Source organism: Oryzias latipes, chromosome 7, assembly GCF_053564925.1.
Source record: "Oryzias latipes strain Hd-rR chromosome 7, Olatipes_Hd-rR_3.1".
Taxonomy (NCBI): Eukaryota; Metazoa; Chordata; class Actinopteri; order Beloniformes; family Adrianichthyidae; genus Oryzias; species Oryzias latipes.
The window spans coordinates 30,599,636-30,618,575 of record NC_136243.1 but is presented as its reverse complement, the minus strand read 5'-3'; the positions used below and the strand labels follow the sequence as shown (position 1 = coordinate 30,618,575).

Sequence of the window (18,940 nt, the reverse complement as noted above, 5' to 3'; positions counted from 1 at the left end):
GGATTAGTGCAGCGAGTTTTGGGATACTTTATTAAAATTATTTCATGGTTGTCTATTGATGTCAACATTGAGGATTTTAGCCTAACATCTGCTGTAAACTTGCTTGTTTTTTGTATTCACTTGATGTAGGAACATTCTATATATGCAGTATTCAGTCAGCCACCAATTGTGCAAGTTCTCCCACTAAAAAGATGAGAGGCCTGTAACTTTCATCATAGGTGTCATATGTTCTAATAAAACTGAAAAGAAATTCATCCATCTTCAGAACCCGCTTAATCCCTTTCAGGGTCACAAGCTAGCTGTTGTTGGGTAAAGATGGAGTACACCCTGAACAGGTCACCAGTCTGTTGCACTCACATACACACCAAGGGGCAAATTGGACACCAATTACCCTACAAAGCATGTTTTTGGACTGTGGAAGGAAACCGGTGTCCCGGTGGAGAAAACTTGGGGAGAACATGCAAACTCCACACAAAAAAGACGTAGATGGTTTTTCACACTATTATGCAAATAAACCCGCGAGTCATACAATGTGATTTCCAGGGTTCTTTTTTTTAACAGACATTTTATCTCAAAGTTAAAGTGTATCTATGACCTAACCGACCTCCCCCATTTTAACCCTTGTGCTGTCCTAGGCACTTTAACATTGGGAGTTGGGTCATCTAGACCCACTAGACAGTGCGTTAAACCTTTTTTTTTTTCAATGATTTGTGATCTTCACTGGTGTCCATGGATTACATGAACTCTTTCCACCTTTATCCACCTTTGTCATGGTAGGGAGAACACGTCAATGCAAGGGTGGGGTCATCTAAGATAGCACAAGGGTTAAGAAAGGCAACTTGCAGAATCCATGATACTTTTTTTCTCCAGTTTGTTTCCAAATACAGTACATGGTTAAGCACACAGAAAAAACTCTATAACAAGTTTTTAGCTCTTTTAACAGCCATACAATTGTTTGCATTTATTAATCTGCATATATCTAAAAAAAATACATTTAGTTTCATTTTTATTTTACCATTCCAGTGTTCCGCGGCACAGGTGTTCTGTGTGAAATTGTTCATTTTCACTGATCTAAAAACATTTATCATCGCCAAGATATCATCTCTGTGTTCTTCCAAAAAGGTCCTGATAAAACATCGAGTAGTAAGGATACAAAAGATCATAAAATACTTCTTTGTGTTTATTTGATTCTACGAAAGATATTTTGACAAGAATGAGAATAGCTGTTTTTTGGGGAAAAGGTCCCACCCCTTAAACTCCCTCCACCAATCATTCTTGTAGGTTTGAGCAATACGTCATCAATCCGACCAATCGGACGTGATCAATGTCCTCACTTCCTGGTGCCGACATGGCTCAACATTTCTCAGTTCCAACAAAAATAGCCGCTCAAGATCGTGTTTAGTTGTGTTTCTTCCCACAGGATCTGTTTCCAGACAGCATAAAAAGCATGTAAAAAAAAAAGTCAAACTTAAAGATGTTTGCACTACATCTTCCATGATGCATCGGGTTAAAGCGACAGCGTTACTTACTATTTACTACTGTTACCTGTCACGAGGCACCACAAATGGGCGGCCGTGGTGCAGCGGTAGGGCAGTCGACCCATAACCATGAGGTTGCAGGTTCGATTCCCGCCTTGCACATCCATGAGTCGAAGTGTCCTTGGGCTCTGGTGGTAGGGGGGCGGCTGTGTTTGGCAGCAAAGCGGGCACCAGTGTGTGAATGAGTGTGTGTGTGACTGTAAAAGCGCTTTGTCCTTGTAGGTAGAAAAGTGCTATGCGCCATTTACAAACGCAAACAGGGAATAAATTTAGTGACACATTTTAAGCACTTTTGAAAAATTTAAATTCAGGTTTTAATAAAAGTAATAAGAAACACTTATGTTTAAGTAAGAATCCATTTAGTTAGTTTTTTATTTAGGCATAAGAAAACCTTAAATGAACATGAATTTAATGTTGGTCTTTTTGTGTAAAATTGATCAAATATGTTGTCATATAATGTTCAAAAATTGCAGTTGCTTTGGCATAAACAAAACAACACATTTCAATAAATTAATCACTATAAAGAAAAAAAGATATTTTTGTTTATTATTTTTGTGAGGTTACATGTAATTGCATTGTACTATAAACTTAAAGGAAAAGTACCTGTGTAAACTTACTTAGTGATTGTAAACTATTACAACTTTTAGAAAAGACAGCTAGAACCTCAAGCTTCATGTGCTTCAGTTATTACAATAAGATGCATGTCAGATTGTGGAGAGTGTTCATCAATACAGACTACAGAGTTTCTATTTTATTAGAATCTTTTTTTTTTACATTTTTGTTTGTGTGCCTTAGAATTTTTGTCAAGGAAAGTGTTTAATTCAGCTCATAAAGGATAAAAAAATCACTGGCCTGGAAAACAGTTGCAACCAAGTAATAAAAACTTAAGCCACATGTTTCTAGAATACACACATTAAATGAAAATCTTCAACAGGAAACAGTTATTTTGGCCTCAAGATGAAACATTTTGCACATTTAACATTTTTTTCTTCTATAAAATATTTGTTTTTTGTTAGTTATGCTAGTCCAACTGGTCATTTTTATCAGCTTCATTCGGAGGACACGCTAAAAGAAGACAAACAAATGATGTGAACAGAAAGATTTTACTTGTTTTATAATATTATCTTGATTACATTCTTATAAACTTTTAGAATTTCCTAGCCTTTTTTGTACAGAATGACAGCGATGTTTATCTGATTGCATACCGAGAAAAGGATTACATGCATCCAAACATGAACAGCATTAAAAGGAGAAACTCTATTTAACAAGTAGAAATCTGCGCCGTGAGTTCTGCTCATGCTCACTGTGCTTGGGGGGTGGGGGGGTTGAAGAACAGCTAAAGAACAGCAGGTTCCCCGTTCTGACCCTGCAACGTTGGGTTAAAATGTGTTTTCTTCTGAGCAGATCATTTCCAGCATCAAAATGAAACCGTTTTTTTTTTTTTGTTTTTTTACATGAAGTTCATGATTTTTTTTTTCAGTCAACATGAGGCACCAAAAACACCACAAATAAACAAATACCATGGCTGTTGAAATGGGTACTCAAACCTCTCAGAAGGTAATGGAAAGTGCACTTAGCGGGTCAGAACAGACCCCTCACGACTGATTTCCTCGAGCGTTTGAAACCAGAGACCAAACGACACAAAGCGGCGCCCTGCTCACACTTCAACCCTGCCCCTCCCTCCCTTTAGTTCCAGCTGTGGGCCCTTCCCAACATTTATCCCTGGAATGTACACAAAGCGACCCTCGGGACAGAAGAACGCCAAAGGACAAGAGATGTTCATCACGGAAAAGCCAGAGCAAACAGCCGTTTGTACCGATTTATGGTACAAACTGAAAGGATATCAGACTGGCAGGTAAAAGACACGGGATGGGCCCCGGCCCCACCCGGACTCTGATTGGGGGCAGTGTGGAAAATCCCAGCTGAATGATGAACCGTCTCTTACTCACGAGGAAGCTCTGGACTCATGAGTTTAACACGTTTAAAGATAAAAGTCCTTGATCTTGGATAAAAAACTGACTACATGTCACGTTACAGAGTAAACGTATAAAAAGCACTAATGCCAAATGACGACATAGAAAAAAACATGAGAAAAAGCTTCTTAAAGAATATGTTAGACATGAGAAAAGGTGCAGAAGGTGATATGATATTGGATGGGTTTTGGTATAAACACAAAGAAATGAGGAAGGAAATGCAGACGTTTTTCTCAGCATCCGGACAGTTTGGGATCTGATCTTCACACCTCTGGGATGGAGTGATCCATGGATGAGCGCAGGAGACCTGACGACATCCTGGGAAGCCCAAACATTTGTGTCAGTTTCACAGAAAACACTTTATTCAGATTCACAAACACGTTATGAAATGATCTGTCTATACATCACTGATCTGATGACAAAAGTATGTTTCTAAGATGACTTCCAGGTTGTGTACTTATTGCAGCACAAACTATCACCGGAACCGGTCAGGAATCGCTCTTCTTTAGCAGAAATATTTTGTCTTTTGTCCTAAAGTTTGGGGAATAAATCGGATGTTTTTTGTCACATTTGAGAATGACTTTCACAGAGACCGCTGAGGCTCTCTGCCCAAGTTCTGCTTCTTCTAAGACCTCCCCAGGATGAGTTCTTGTTGTGCTTTTGGTTGGTCAGTAAACCCTGGGAGGGTCCTTCACTTTATGTTTTCCTTCATGAGAAGATAAAGGCTCTGAATGTGGTTCACCGAGTCAAAAAGCTGCAGAAATGTCCAGTTAACCCTTCCAAACTTCAAAATGCAGAGTTTATTCAGCTGCAGCATAAATAGTTTCTCAAAGATTCTTCAGATGGGTTAATGTCAGCCAGCTTCTGAAGAAAAACAGGCTCATCATTGAAAATTACATTTGGCATCAGTTCAGGTAGCTTGGCCAGTTACTTTTCTCCTAAGCATTTTAAATGTTCTCCAGTGATCTTTGTGTTCCCTCACAAATTCACGGTTCACCTTCCGCGGTCCATTTAGTTAGTTGTGTGCAATTTTGCAGGACTTTTACAAGTATTGAATTTAGATTTTTTTGCTGAGTCCTGATTGTCTGTTGACCTTATCAATCAATCAATCTCCTCCATGCTGTGTTACCTGTACAGATGTGTTCAGCTTGCCAGATTTACATAAATCATGTCCAAAGTTGGGCTCTTGGGTCAAATGCGGCCTTTATGACAAGCTCATGCCACAAAATCAATCATCTGCAGCCCCCAGCACTTTGTAAGAACAGTGTGTTTGATTGCTTGATTGTGATTGGCTGAAAACGAAGGCCGCTGCTTCCAGGACCAGTGGTAATTGCCTCGCTTTTTTCTTTTTATTGAAGCACATAACCGTTTTTTATTCTATAACATTTGACTTATTTTTCTACGAAGGTTTGAACTAAAGAAAAAGGGGTGATTTTAATATCCGTTAAAGAAAAGTGTATAAAGTGTGTTGTTCGGAAGCTTTAAAACATCTAGAAAAATTGTAAAATTTTAATTTTACGGGTTTGGTCTATCGCAGGTCATTTCTAAAACGCAACTCCTGCGACAAATGAGAGAACCTTATTTCAGTTTAGTTCTTCTAAACAAAGCATTTTAGCTCAAGAGATGGAAAAAAATAAAGAAATCCAGATGTTGACTTCTCCCAAAAACTCTTAAAAGCGTCCTGTTTTCTAAATCTGAAGCTTTAGGAAGGATAGATTTTGATAAATGCAGCGTTGACTCAACCTTTAGGCCTTTAATAGTTTATAGTTGCCCCAACTCCTGTAGAAAATTACATATCAGTAACATTTATTTTCCTGTTGTATTTTGACAAAAGACGCCTTAAAGCTGAACATCGATATTGTGGGATTTTTAATTCAAGGGCATAAAACTTCATGTTCAAACACTTGCATTAATCTAACAACCACTAAAAACAATTAAATAAAAAAGATAAAAGAAAAACTCACCTCTTAATCATGTGTTCATAGATGAACTTGGGCATTATGGTGATGGTCATGGCGGTGGGGGAGGAGTTCAGGATGTCTTTGATCTGAGAATCCTAAAATGATCAATACATGAAATCGATTTAATCACCATCCTTTTAACAGTAAAAGAGCAAAGTACAGTAATCTCCATAGCATCCTTCCCCCATTTTCAAATCCTTTCACCCATAAAAACTTCCCAGTCCTCCCAGTTTAAGTATCAGTTTAAGAAGGATTTTTCTGACCAAATAAAATGACTAAGTAACATGTTTATTTCTCAATACAAGTCTATGGGATTTTTGCTTCTTGGTGCCAGCGGGTACTTGTTTATAACGCCGGGGGGGGGGGGGGGGCGGCACTCAGTCAATGGTGTGTGGTTAAATGAAAAATGGCGAGTAAATCTACGTAAAGTAAATCAGGTAAAGTGTTTCCTGGAAATGGTCTTGGGTTGGTTAGGCTCTAAAATTTTTGGGGAAAGTGAGGGTAAACCAGTCTATCATGGCGCCAAAAACAGAACTGAACACATATGCGTGCACACATATTCAGTTCAATTCAGTTTTATTTATATACCTTCATATTACAACACACTTGTATCAAAGGGTTTCACTAATAGTACAGAATATAAATTCAGCCTGCGATGCACCGGGGGGGGGGGGGGGGGGGGGGCTACTTGGCAGTTTTTTCTGAAGATTCATAACCCCTGTTGTAAAATAAAATATGTCCAACACAAGAGGCATTCAGCTCTCATCTGTTTGCTGTTTGTTGGACAGGACAAGTTAAAAAAGAAAACAGAAGATCACATTTATTTTTTTGAGTGGGTAGTACTCCCGCCTGGGGGTGTGAATCTTTAGGCACCTCATGATTTTATTCAGATTCATGAGGAAAGGATTGAATATCAAACCATTATCTATGCATTCTGAGTCTATGACATCTTTCACCCATTCTAATATCAGATACTCTTTGCACTTTTGATTATGTCATGTTTTTTACTTTGTGATTTAGATGTGGCTGTAAAAATTGATTTGTGTATTTCATAAAAGAATTGACTTGAATTTGTGGGGACATATTAAAACAGATTCAACTGACGCTGAAACACAAACCTCACAAACCCCACAAACCTCACAGGGATCAGGAGCGATGGTCCTACGCGTTTGGAGCTGCAGTAACTAACACACCACATACTACAGACTTTAGCTGCTTTTACTCACTGAACCATGAACTGTGCTTCCTTAAAACTGCCCTTTTTTACTATTTTCTGGAGTCGTCTTCCTCGTGCAGGCTTTGGAAATAAAGTCAGCCACCACACATCAAAATGACAAATAGGGTTTTTGCTAATATTTTCCGCTATTGAAAACACAAACAGGACTTGTGTCTCACCTTGAGGCCGATGATGTTCTGTCCATTGATTTCACAGATGTAATGCTCGGTCAGCAGGCCGTTCCGGGCAGCAGAACCGTCTTTGACCAGTGAGGTGATCTTTCCAGACTTGTAGATGAAGCCCACATGTCCAGAGCTGTCCTTGTGCATGGTGACAGTTCGCTGAAAAGGCCTGGAGGAAAAAAACAGAGAACTGTGAATCAGCAGGAGAATTTGAGGGATTAAATGAATCTTTAGTGACATTATTAAGATGTCTAATCAAAAATGGCTGAAACTTTTTTGCTGAGAAGTTGTTAAAAAGTGAAGCAGTGTTCAGAGTTGTGTCTGTGCACCAAAATCAAAATTATGAAAGCAGCAACCATGTTTAAACAGTCTTACCCTGCATCATCGAGGTAAATGTCGTTTCATGCACATTAGGATTCAAATATAGCTTAGAGTTGGAGGTTCATAGCAATTACTACATCGTTTGCTTATGTGATTGATATTTGGACATTAAGCGAAGCTTGAAAGTGACTTTGCTTCAGATAAAAAGCCCTCTGCAGCATCTTTACATGCTTAGTTTGTTACTTTTCAAAGGATCGGAGTATCAGAGGTGATGATCAAACCCCATTGCAGGAATCATTGTCTAAATGTCTAAAGAAAAGTTCAAACAAATAAATTTTTCAACTCTAGATGATGCCCGAAACACTTGATAACATTCAAAAAAACATTCAAACTCTTGCCAACAAACAAGCGTGTTACTTGTAAAGTAATAACATCAATTCATTGTTCTGTAAAAAGGTTGTTCTGGCCAAGTTATGTATTTTTTGTGCCCAAATGGACCCAAAAGTCTCTTTTGGCCTTGAGAAGATAAGCAGAATTGAGCTGATGGCGTTTTATTGAAGCTCTCAAGACGACTGTGATGCACTTCCCTTCCTTTTCATGCTGCATTTTTAGTTTTTAAGAAAACTCTTCTGCTGACTGAACGCAGCAATATTAAAAAAGCTACTGTAGTGGGCATGGAAAATAAAAACTGAGGTTGCTAAGCAACACATCATTTGGTACACATTTTCCTCAGCACCTAATTTGAAAAAACATATATATTTGTTATCAACTAAATGTCTTTCAGGAGACTTTTCTGTCATTTTGGAGATTGCTTTCTAAGGAGATGGCAGAACATGTTTCCATAACTCTGACCAAAGGAGCCAAACACAATCCTTGCTGGCTGCTGTCAATCATCCCTCTAAACAATCCTTCAGCTGAGCAGTCAGCAAATTCTCAGCCAATCTCAGGACGAAGATGTCGAAGGTCTTTCCCGTTTATAACCTTCAGCACATTTACCACACACCTGTCCCTGACCACCATCTCAATGCGGGTCTCGGCCGCGGCCTTCAGAGCCTTGTGGGCTTTGTCCACGCTCCACCCGGCGCAGTTCTGCCCATTGATCTGCAGGACCTGATCGCCGAAGCGCAGCCCGGCCAGGGCGGCGGGGGAGTTGGCCTGCACCAGCTGGATGAACACCCCCTGAGGGAGAGGCAGGAGAAACGTTCAGGCTTTCTCAAGGAAATGAATCCGAGTAATCAGACATAAAAGTCATGAGATAAGTAAAGAAAATGACTAATCGGACTCTTCTTTTAGCAAAACTGTGAATACAGAGTTCCCTTGTTTATCGAGGACGTTGCATCTAAAAATAACCTGAAATGAGGGAAATCTGTGAAGCAGGACTACAGATGTTTTAAGGCTGTAAACCCCTGACTACACATTTTATACGCTTTTCTCAGACAGACATGAACATTTTAACACTTTTCTCTATTGTATAAACCCTGATAGTTCAAACTTTCATGGTAAAAAAGTCCAGAAATAAAGATGGGAAACAAAGATCGATTTAGATTTAGCAAACGGCACACAATCCGTAAAGAACACACGGCACAGAGGAGATTGATTAGGACGGTCAACAGCCAATCGGGATGCAGAACACAGTGTTCAGAATTGTTTTTTTTAAAAGCATGCAATATTGCACCGACATGTCAAATCAAATCAAACTTTATAAAGCACATTCCATATAAAAGCATAACTCAAAGTGCTTATATATTGTCTGCAAAACTTTGAAACCATAAAAAGTGAACTGAGATATAACGAAGGAACACTGTACATTTGAGATGAAAGCTTTTTAGTGTGATAAAAAAGCTTTTAAATCGGAGCTACAGCCATAACCATAAACACATTCAAATTTGACCTTTATTTGTAAAATTGTGTTTAATATGCTTTAAGACTGTTTTAAAACCAGAGAATGTTTGTTAAATCAGTGAGGAAAAAAGAAAAAAGGAAGAAGAAAAAAAAGAAAAGCTGCTCTAAAGAAAAAGAAAAAACTATTTTTTAGGTCATACTAAACTGGAGCTTGTTTTGCTTCAGCTGTAAGACGATCATCCTCCTTCACTGAACCGCATTCCCTGGTTCAAGGTGGAAGACGACACTCCCTCCATGTGACAAAGATGCTCTTTTGTTTACTTGAATCAAAACGAAAATGTTTTCACTCTTTCCGTTGATCCATAGATTGCCATCGAAGCCTCAACTTTACCTCTGCTTTACAACCAAATGCATTTGTTGCATCAAACATCAGTTTTTATAGCAGCTCAAATTGAGAAGATCTCAGAAGTTCCTTTTGGACCTTTTTAAATGTTCCTTCACGTCTTTTATGAGATGATGACAGTAGTCACCAAACTGAATGAAATCATTGCAAGTCCTGACTTTGAACTGACCCCATTTCCCTTTAGGAAGACAAACAGTGTTTCAGTAAATCAAAGGGAGGATCTCTATGGGGCAGAAAAATGTACAAAAGAGTAGAAAAAACAAGAATGCACAGAAGCAGAACAATACACCAGTCCAGTATTTTAACCCTTCGGTTAATTTTCACTTCAGGGAGGAAAGAGGATACATTCACCTCTGTTAAGAGGACAGAGGCATTTCTAGGCCAAACTAAAGAAAGGATTTCTCGTGGGTAATCCTTCAGCGTCTCCTGGTTTCCTCATCGTTTAAGCACCATTACCAAAATTAAGAACATCTCATAAAGATCTTCTCAGCTTTTTTTTAAGCAAAAGAAGGAAGGATGAGAGGACTTTTAGGCATTTTACATCCTACTGTAAACTCTAAATGAGATTTATTAAAGCTCAGTGATTCATAGAGAAGAGGAATCGCTGATGGGCAGAGCTTTAAAACATAAAAATGACCACCAAAATCTTCTGGGAACTTATAGGTAATGAAAGGTGAGCAAGTCAGAAGCGATTATCTACCGGAAATCATCTTTATCAGAGAATAATGGCGTGCCGTCAGGAGGGCAGAGTGAAGCAGGAATGGATCTACGTCAGAGAGGTGGAGGAGCTCCAGTTGGAAGCGAGAGCAGAGGAGCTGCAGTTATCTTTACTTGCTATCAGAGCAGAAGTGCGAGCCACGTCACACGAGCGGACTCACGTTGTCGATGGCCCGGAGCCGCAGCCCCACCTTCCTGTCCTGGTCCTTACAGAGGATCACCTCTCGGATCCCCGGGCGGATCTCAGCCCGCAGGATGCCGATGTCTGACCCGGTCACGGGCCGCACCATACCCCCGACCCCTGAGCTGGCGGGCACCGCCACTTGCTGGGAGGGGGGATAGAAGGAAGAAAAGGCTTTTTAGAAGGGGGCAGAAAAACTCAACAATCAATGAGATGTTTTTCTCTCCCTTCATCCATGAATGAAACACAAAATGCGTCAAGCTAATTGGAGACATGATAATTTCAGCACAGTGAGATCAGTAAATAAATGAATTAAAAAGTAATGACTGACATGAACATTTCTGCTGAATAAGTGACCGTTTTAGTTCCGCTTTAGAAATGTGGCCAGAATGACTCGGCACATTGACACGTAACCAAAGAGACAGACTTTGTGGTTGTACAGCTTGAAAGGCAGCAGTGATAATCTGTTTGATACTACAAGTTTAAAAATCCTAAAAAATAAATAAAAAAAAGGGGGATTTATGTTTCATCAAGAAAAATGCACTGATGTTGAAAATATTGATATTTTTATGTCAGCTACCAATTGAGCACATATGACATGCATATTTGTGCATCTTTGAAAAAAAAAATCATCTTTGAATTTAAGATGAAAAACAACAACAGAGCAGATCATCATACAATATATACAGAATATATAAAAATATACAGTTTCGGAACAGGCACTCCATATTCTAATTTTTCCATGTATTAAAAAAAAAGAAAAACATGAAAAATTAGAAAAAAGGTCACCCCATTTGTTCTTTCATTGAATGCAATACACTTCCAGACAAATATGCTTTCAAAGTGTAAAAAAACTACAAACTGCATTCCATACATTGTCCCCGACGGGCAGCAGAGCCAAGTTCTTCTGGACTTCGTCACTGTTGAGGGCCAGACCCATGTAGTCTCCCAGCTCCCCCAGATTTGGGTACAAACCTGAGAGGATAAAGAACAGAAGGAAACGGAAAGAATGTTGGTGAAAAAATACGAAGGATGGACTTTAAAGACAGGAAAAGACTGGAGATGAGAAAAATTTAAAACAATCCTAGATACTACTGATGAATAAATGTTGGGATTTTAATGAGGGCTATATCGGCCATGTTCACTCTGACAATGGAAAAACTCCACCCAGAAAAGGACATTAATTTAGTTCTACCACACGGGCGTGTTTATTGTAAAATCGTATTTTTGGTGATTGTAACAGGTTGTTGTAGCTTTTTTTTTTTTTAATTATGGAGGACATATAAGAAGAATATTTAAACTGTTTTTCTGAGTATTTCTTTATTCTAGTAGTTGTGATAAACAGAAGCAGATGGAAAATATTTTGTGAGAAAAAAGTTTGTTATTACGTAGAAACTACAATTGGTGGGCCACAAACTCCCTGCTCCGCTCTATTCAGATGCATCCACTTGTTTTTCTCGTCTGAGCTGGAATCTGGATCAAAACTCTACGGATGGATAGCTCCAATATTGCTCGCCATTTTTGCTACACTGGTAATGTGAGGTTGGGGTTGTGAAGGACTGTAAGCTAGCATAGAGAGCACGTAAACATGGGGATGATGGGAAATCAGTGCAGGCTTACTTCTGCGCCAAGAAGACAAATTTCTGATAAACTCTTGCTGCTCTGCAGAAACTATGTTCTAGAAAACAACACAGGTTTTTTGATTTTTACTAAAAACAACATAATCATAACTAAAAGGCCACGGGGAACGCTTTTAAAATGGATCAACATATGATTGGAGCGGGACTTTAACCAATGACAGAATATACTGTAGTCCAGTGTTTTTCAACCTTTTTTGAGCCACGGCACACTTTAACCTTGACGAAAATCCCGCGGCACACCAGCATCCAAAAATTTAAAAAAAAAGGAGAAAATCATACTAGTCTGTATTGATCTACAGTCCCTCCGTAATCTCACATGGATTTTTGTGATGATTGTGGCAAAAAAAGCTGGACGCTGCAGCTGTTTTTTCTAAAAGATGTAATAAAAGTTAAGTTAAAAGATTTAAAAACAGTTTGATGTGTGTTCATTGTGTTTTCAAGACGTTTAACAACAAAAAATCATTGTGCGCTGAGACGCTGTCACTTTAACCCAATGCATCATGGGAGATCTAGTGCAAACAGCTGCCGAATGCAGACAGACTAGCGTCTCTGAGCTTCATTGTTTTGTTCACTTGTTCCACGGTCTGATACCGGATCCTGCGGAAAGATACACCGCTAAAGACGAGCTTTAGCTGATATTTTTGTTAGAACTGAGCGATTTTATGAGCTGAATCAGAACAAGGAAGTGAAGACTTTAGGCCTCCAAGAATGATTGGTGGAGACAGTTAAAGGGGTGGGAATTTTCCGAAAACGTCTGAAACTACGGCTAGATTCTTATCAAAATGTCTTTAATAGAATCAAATAAACACAAAGAAAAAAGTGTTTTACAATCTTTCATATTCCTAACTACTCATTGTTTTATCAGGACCTGTTTGGATGAACAAAGAGCTGATATCCTGGAGACGGAAAATGTTTTTAGATCAGTTATTGAGGGCAATTTCCCACGGCACACTGGTTGAAAAACACTGCTGTAGATAAACAAACAAGAGGTTTCCAAACATTTGTCCCTTAAGCTTTAGATTTAAACCAAATCTCCAATCCCGTCCATATTTATGTTAACATCCTCTTTTCCCTTTCAGGTCACGTTTAAAACCTAGTCCCTTCCTTATGCCAACCCCCCCAACACCATATCCCCACTGCATTACTGCCTGAGCCAGTCACCATGGTGAGGAAACACAAAGAACCAAAAGCACTCAGGACTTTGCATCCAAATAGGGAAGAGAAAGTAAATGAAAGGAACAATAAGAGGGAAGATAATCAAAATGTTGTCCTTTGCAAAGCCTGGAGGTTGTCTGTTCGTATTTTCCATTTTATAGAATCATTAAGAGGCTTCCTGCAGACATCACTCCACATGTAAGACAACTCTACTCTGGAAGTGAAGCCTCTTGTTTTTCTAAACAACTTTAGCTCCGATCTTCAACACCAATCAGCTCCTTTAACAGACTTCATCCTCTGCAAAACTTTGTCCATACATTACCAGTTTACACTGCAGCTCAACAGAAGGGAAAGGGTCAATCTGGAAAGTGGTTCTGGAGTTCGAACCGGTCCCACTCACCGGATGCTGGCATGGCAACAGCAGCAAGCTCAGGCTGGGAGCTTCCCTCAGTGATGGCAGGCATGGGGGCAGCAGTCTGAGCGAACTGGACCTGAGCCTGAAAACAGCAAACACTTCAGTCAGCTCTGTTTAAATGCAATTTCAGATAAACATATATGGTCAGGACTTTCTGCGTTACTGAACCGTTTGCGCTTAGAGACATATATTCCATCGCCGACTGAAAAAATGTTGGTTAATCTGACCACATCCGAGGCCCATCAACCAGGTTACCACAGTGTGAAAACAGAATTTAGACCTCATGAAAAACCACGACAGTGGTCACTTTCCTTATTGTGTTTGGGATCATTGTTGAAAATCAATGCATTATAAGAGTTTTAGAGTTGATTCAAAATTTTGTCTGCATCACATAAACTATAAAAACTTCCTATAACCCAAAGTTAAAGTCACGTCACTGACACAAAGTTCCTCTTACCTTGATGACCTTGTCGACCTTGAGGTCCTCGAGGGATGGATACAGAGACATGCTGAGGAGAAAACACAAACATCTGGGAGTGAAGGTCAGGATCATGAAAAGCCTTTTTGTTTGATTTTTTTAACTTAGGTTGAAACATTTTTCATTTCGTGTATTAATGTTCAGTTCTATTTCCTGCATTTAGTTTTTATTAAATTTAACCTTTTTTGTTTTTTACATGCATGGTCTAATTTTTATGACTATGAGGGATTCAGTGGGTTCAGAAAAAGGAATATATAGTTAAAATTTGGATTACCATTTTTCTATTTTCATTGAATATTTAAAAGGAAATGTAATCTATATTCTTAGTTTTTTTGTTTTCTAGCAATATTTATACTTTCATCTCTATTTCTTTTTTTAAACGCTTCCTCATTCTGTTGTGATTTGATTGATTGATTGATTGATTGATTGATTGATTGGACAAATAGATGGATGTGTTTTAATTCTATAGATTTTTATTCTTTTTATATTGTGTGTGTTTTATATTTTATTGTACTTGGGTTATTTCCAAGGGTTTATTGTCATATGCACAGTGTGAAGCACTTTATGTTTACATGAAAAGTGTAACGTAAACATAAAAACAGTAGAATTACTTCCAGCTGACCTCAAATTCACGCCTGTGTTCACAATTCCTTTGGGTCACTGAACTGATGCTCTGGTACCAAAGTGCTTTGACCACAGCGGCAGAATCCATCACATAAACATCTTCAGTGGAGGAAAACTAACGATATTTTCAAGGTTTTGCATCACATCCGAGAAGGCCTCATATGCAGAGTCATGCTAAAATGGATTTATACAACGGCTTTGTTGTTTGTTAACTTTCTGTATGGTTTATTTTTACATGTATTCATTTAACAAAAGACTTTATTTCAAAGCAACTTGCATGTGAGATGCAAAACAAGCAAACACTGGGTCAATCGCACACTACTAGACACACTTCTAGTTCAGCTCAGAGAAAAATGTCCCGTTCTGTTTTTTTAGGCACAGGAAGCTGCGGAAGAGGTCACTCCAGACCATTTTTTTTTAAAAATAGGGAGTGAAGCAGCTGTGGGTGTAGAGTTGGAAAACTCACTGCACCTTTGTGGGTCGCAGAGCTGAAGAGTTTGAAACAGTTTCCTCGAAGCAGAGATATTTATTTGGATTTATAAATACCACATGAAGACATATATGTCCTAAACAAAGGAGTCTTTTTGGAGCTTAGCACCACAAACTTTAAGATCCGGACTGATCAGCTGCCATCAGAAGGAAGCTTTAAAAACGATCACATCCACGTCTACAGCTCATGTTTTCATCGTCCACACTCCATGAATAAATGGGTTTAATCTGCACTTATTCTCATAACATGGGAATGTGTTAAGGTCAAATGACAACAGGACGCAAACAGGCTTTGAGATTACGAAAACACAGAAATACCAAATTTGAAACAGTTTTTTTTTTAAACATTTCCACCCCCCAAAATGTGGAATCAGGAAATGAGTCAGCTGACTGAGGTTTCAAAACAACGCAGCAGCTCAGAAACCATCTGTAGTATGATGGCAGGCAGCTAATGAGCAAAGTATGTCTGAGAGTGGAATTTGACTATGCATGTTTAATTGATACCATTACTTTTATACACTAAACAACTCACATTCCACAAAGAGCCTTTGTGTTGAAAAGACTCGGACGCAAATCCTAAGCCTGCAAAGAAACAGCTGATCTCACCCTTGCCAGTTCTTCTTTTCACTTTTTTTTATGTTTGATAGAAAAAACTAAACTTACAAAGTAGGAATTACCTAAAATCATTTAGATTCCATTAGATCAAATTTCCTACATCACAATTAAGCCTTTTCTCAAATGGCGTTTTATCGTCCAGCTCCTGATTCACAGTCATTTGAATAAAGAAATACTCAGAAATTAATTTATTTTATATATGTCCTCCATCATGAGAAAACGCCACAATAACATGTTAAAAACACTGAAAACACAATTGTCGTCAGAGTGGGTCTTCAGGCAGGTTAGATTATTAACCCTTAAACCAGACAGGAACTGTTTCATTATCTAAGCGAACTACTGGCTCATCATGAAATGCTGTTATGAAAGACTTAATTACGTTTTTCTTATTAAAAAAAAGACAGAAGATGCAAAAATACTAAGTAAAAGGCAAGAAAAATTTAGCTTAGACAGAACACGTTGTACCCAAAGTATTCATCATGTATACAGTCTATTTACTGATATAGTCATCTCACATGGCATGTGTTTACGATCCAAGTGCCCGACTCTTAGTTCTCTTCTTCTGCATAGCTTCCCGTTTCAGACAGGAGCTCAATGGTAGGAAATGATAGGGACGTTTGTGTCTCCAAACAGGTGCTGTTAAAGTAAAGGCGGATGTGTTTTACACAATGTGAGATCACGAGAAATGCCAGGTGAAGTTTGCATTCTCTTTTTATTACCATTTGCGTCAGCAGATCTTATTAGATAGAAACGTGCAGCTGTTAGATCAAGTTAATGCTGCTTTTTAGGAACCTTTTTATTTTATGTGAAAACGTTTCAAATCCTCCAAAATCCGCAAAGGAATCTCAACTGATCAGAATCTATCCACCAGTTCACACACAGAATGACACTGAAACAGCGCGGTCTAATCAGGAAAAATCATGTGACACATAGACAGGAAAAGACGCTGGAGCAGGACTTTTAACATGTCGGTTAAGACCAAAGAGGCCACCGTGCAGCACTAAGTCAATCATTATATCGATGTGCATTAGGAGGCTGATGTAAAGTATGGTTCTGAGATCAGAGTAGCTCTTCTGTGAGGCAGACTGTCAGCTTTGAAGAGCTGCTGCTTCAAGTGTGAAGATTAGAAACATCAGAGCTACAAAAACAGGTCCTACAATCCAGTTTATGTAGAGAGCATAAATCAAGCAACAGTTGGTTTTTTAACATCACTGAGGGCTCACTCCATTCTGCTCATCTCAGTCCTCCAGGACAAGTGCATCATTGTGTGTGTGTGGACACAGAGAGGCCTTTTTGTTAACCTTCCACTGTTTACTCTTCAGCTATGTGTTTGCTTGCTTTGTATGCCTCTCTCATACAGACTCTCTGGCTGAACATGAATACGCCTGGAAACAAAACAGCAGCATTTGAGCAACCCTTCAGATGACATAACAGGATCATTGAGACGTCTGCCACTGCGACGGAAAACAAGGCGCAGATCATTTTACTGAAATATACAAGAAGGAACCCTTTCTGAAGGAGGTTAAAAAAGTTTTTTTTATGGATTGTTAAGGTAAAGATTTCTGATGACGGAAAATATATATGAAGGTCACATTAACAAGTGAAGGTTAACATGACAAAAGAATTTTCTTTTGTTTCAGACTGTTAAATATGTGTGTACTGGTTTCCTGTTAGTTTTTTTAAAACAAATGTTTCATCTAACTTGCTTGCAAAAAAAAGTCAAGAAACTCAAAGTAGTGTTATATTAGGAGGAATGCCAAAGAAAGCTTGTGCAAAGGCTCAGACACACCAGGCCTGGCATGTGTTTGCTCCCATTCAACATATTTTGGTGTGAGCAGCCCATTCAGCAGAACTCGATCTAAAGCTTCTGCTTTATTCTGAAAATCTAGCAGATTATTCATTTACTGTTTTTTTTTTTTTTTTTATAAACTTTACTTCTACTTGAGTCTATAAATATAATGTCAAACTAACAAATTCCTTTAAAAACATGAACGGAAAACAAACAAATGAAAACATGTTAAAGCAGCCCTTAACTTCTAAGAATTATATTTGGTTTGGTTTAAGATGGACTCACCACACACTTAAAATAACCAAAAATGACAGGCTTAAATAATTAAAAAGGTTTAATTTATAAGTGATAGTTCATCCCTGTTCTTACCAGTGTTGTGCCTCAGTTCTTATAACAATTAGCTTATTTTTTTTCTTATTAACCATTAGCCAAACTTTTTGAGTGATCCACTTTGATTGGAAACTTGAGATATACATTTTTTTTATAGTTAGCCACTCTGATATAATTATTTTTCCTATTTTAAATGATATAAGCTTTAAATTTAAACTCTTATCCTATCAAAATAATACATTTTCACTGATCACCATTTATTTTGATAAAGGTACAGCCGGAAGAAACGAGAAACATGACTTATTAAGACTGGAAAGGGGGAAAAAATGCTGACGTCTTCGGGAATCAAGGAAAGAAAAAGGGGAAACTAAAGCAAAAGCATTCAAATTAATTGGCCCGCGTGCTCAAAACTGAGAACAGTTGTGTTGATCAGACACTAATCTCCACAAAGGCCGCTTTGGGTGGGTTTTTAAATAAGTTAACAACCCACAACACTATAAATAAATCAGCAGAATAATCAAATTCTTTATACTCTTGTGATGATGATATTTTAAAACAGACTCTCGTTTCGAGGCGAAGCTAACTTGAGACGCGCGAGATGTTCCTGAACGTTACCCGAAACTGTACACACATATAAGAAGCAGCATTGTTGATATAGAAAACATATATTTTTCACGTTCATAAATACAATAGCATGAGACTGAAGCGAGCGCGTGGATTAAAATAGAATAAAATTTGAAGAAGAAGGAGCTCAAAGAAGCGTCTTTGTTCCGGCATAAACAGCTAGAGGGAGGTTAGCTAACGGCGTTAGCATGTAGGTAAAAACAGAAATTCACCTCAGTTACAGCTACGTACGACAGATGGCCTCGCGGCGATACTTAAAAAAATTAAACATAGCTCACCTGTAGATGTGAATTTGTTTCAAAGTCCAAAAAAAGATGAGCACTCCGTTATTTTCTGCCTCTTCGGTCTTCTCGTCGCAGACACCTTAAGGGGACTTCTAGAAAGTGACGTCACTGTTGGCTTCCTGCTCCTGTGCACCATGTCAATCACAGCTGACGTTATAAGACA

The 18,940-nt window shown here is 38.5% G+C and overlaps 1 protein-coding gene across 1 annotated transcript; it reads right to left on the bottom strand.

Moving 5' to 3' along the window:
* Window positions 1-2,622: 2,622 nt before the first annotated feature.
* sdcbp2 (syndecan binding protein (syntenin) 2) lies at window positions 2,623-18,940 on the bottom strand. The gene is made up of 9 exons (XM_004070310.5): window positions 18,772-18,940; window positions 14,002-14,053; window positions 13,530-13,626; window positions 11,209-11,309; window positions 10,315-10,479; window positions 8,195-8,370; window positions 6,868-7,039; window positions 5,476-5,567; window positions 2,623-3,829 (listed from the first exon to the last, which is right to left on the bottom strand). Exons 2-9 carry the CDS (start codon window positions 14,050-14,052, stop codon window positions 3,775-3,777), a joined length of 909 nt encoding a protein of 302 aa, XP_004070358.1. The 5' UTR covers window position 14,053; window positions 18,772-18,940; the 3' UTR covers window positions 2,623-3,774.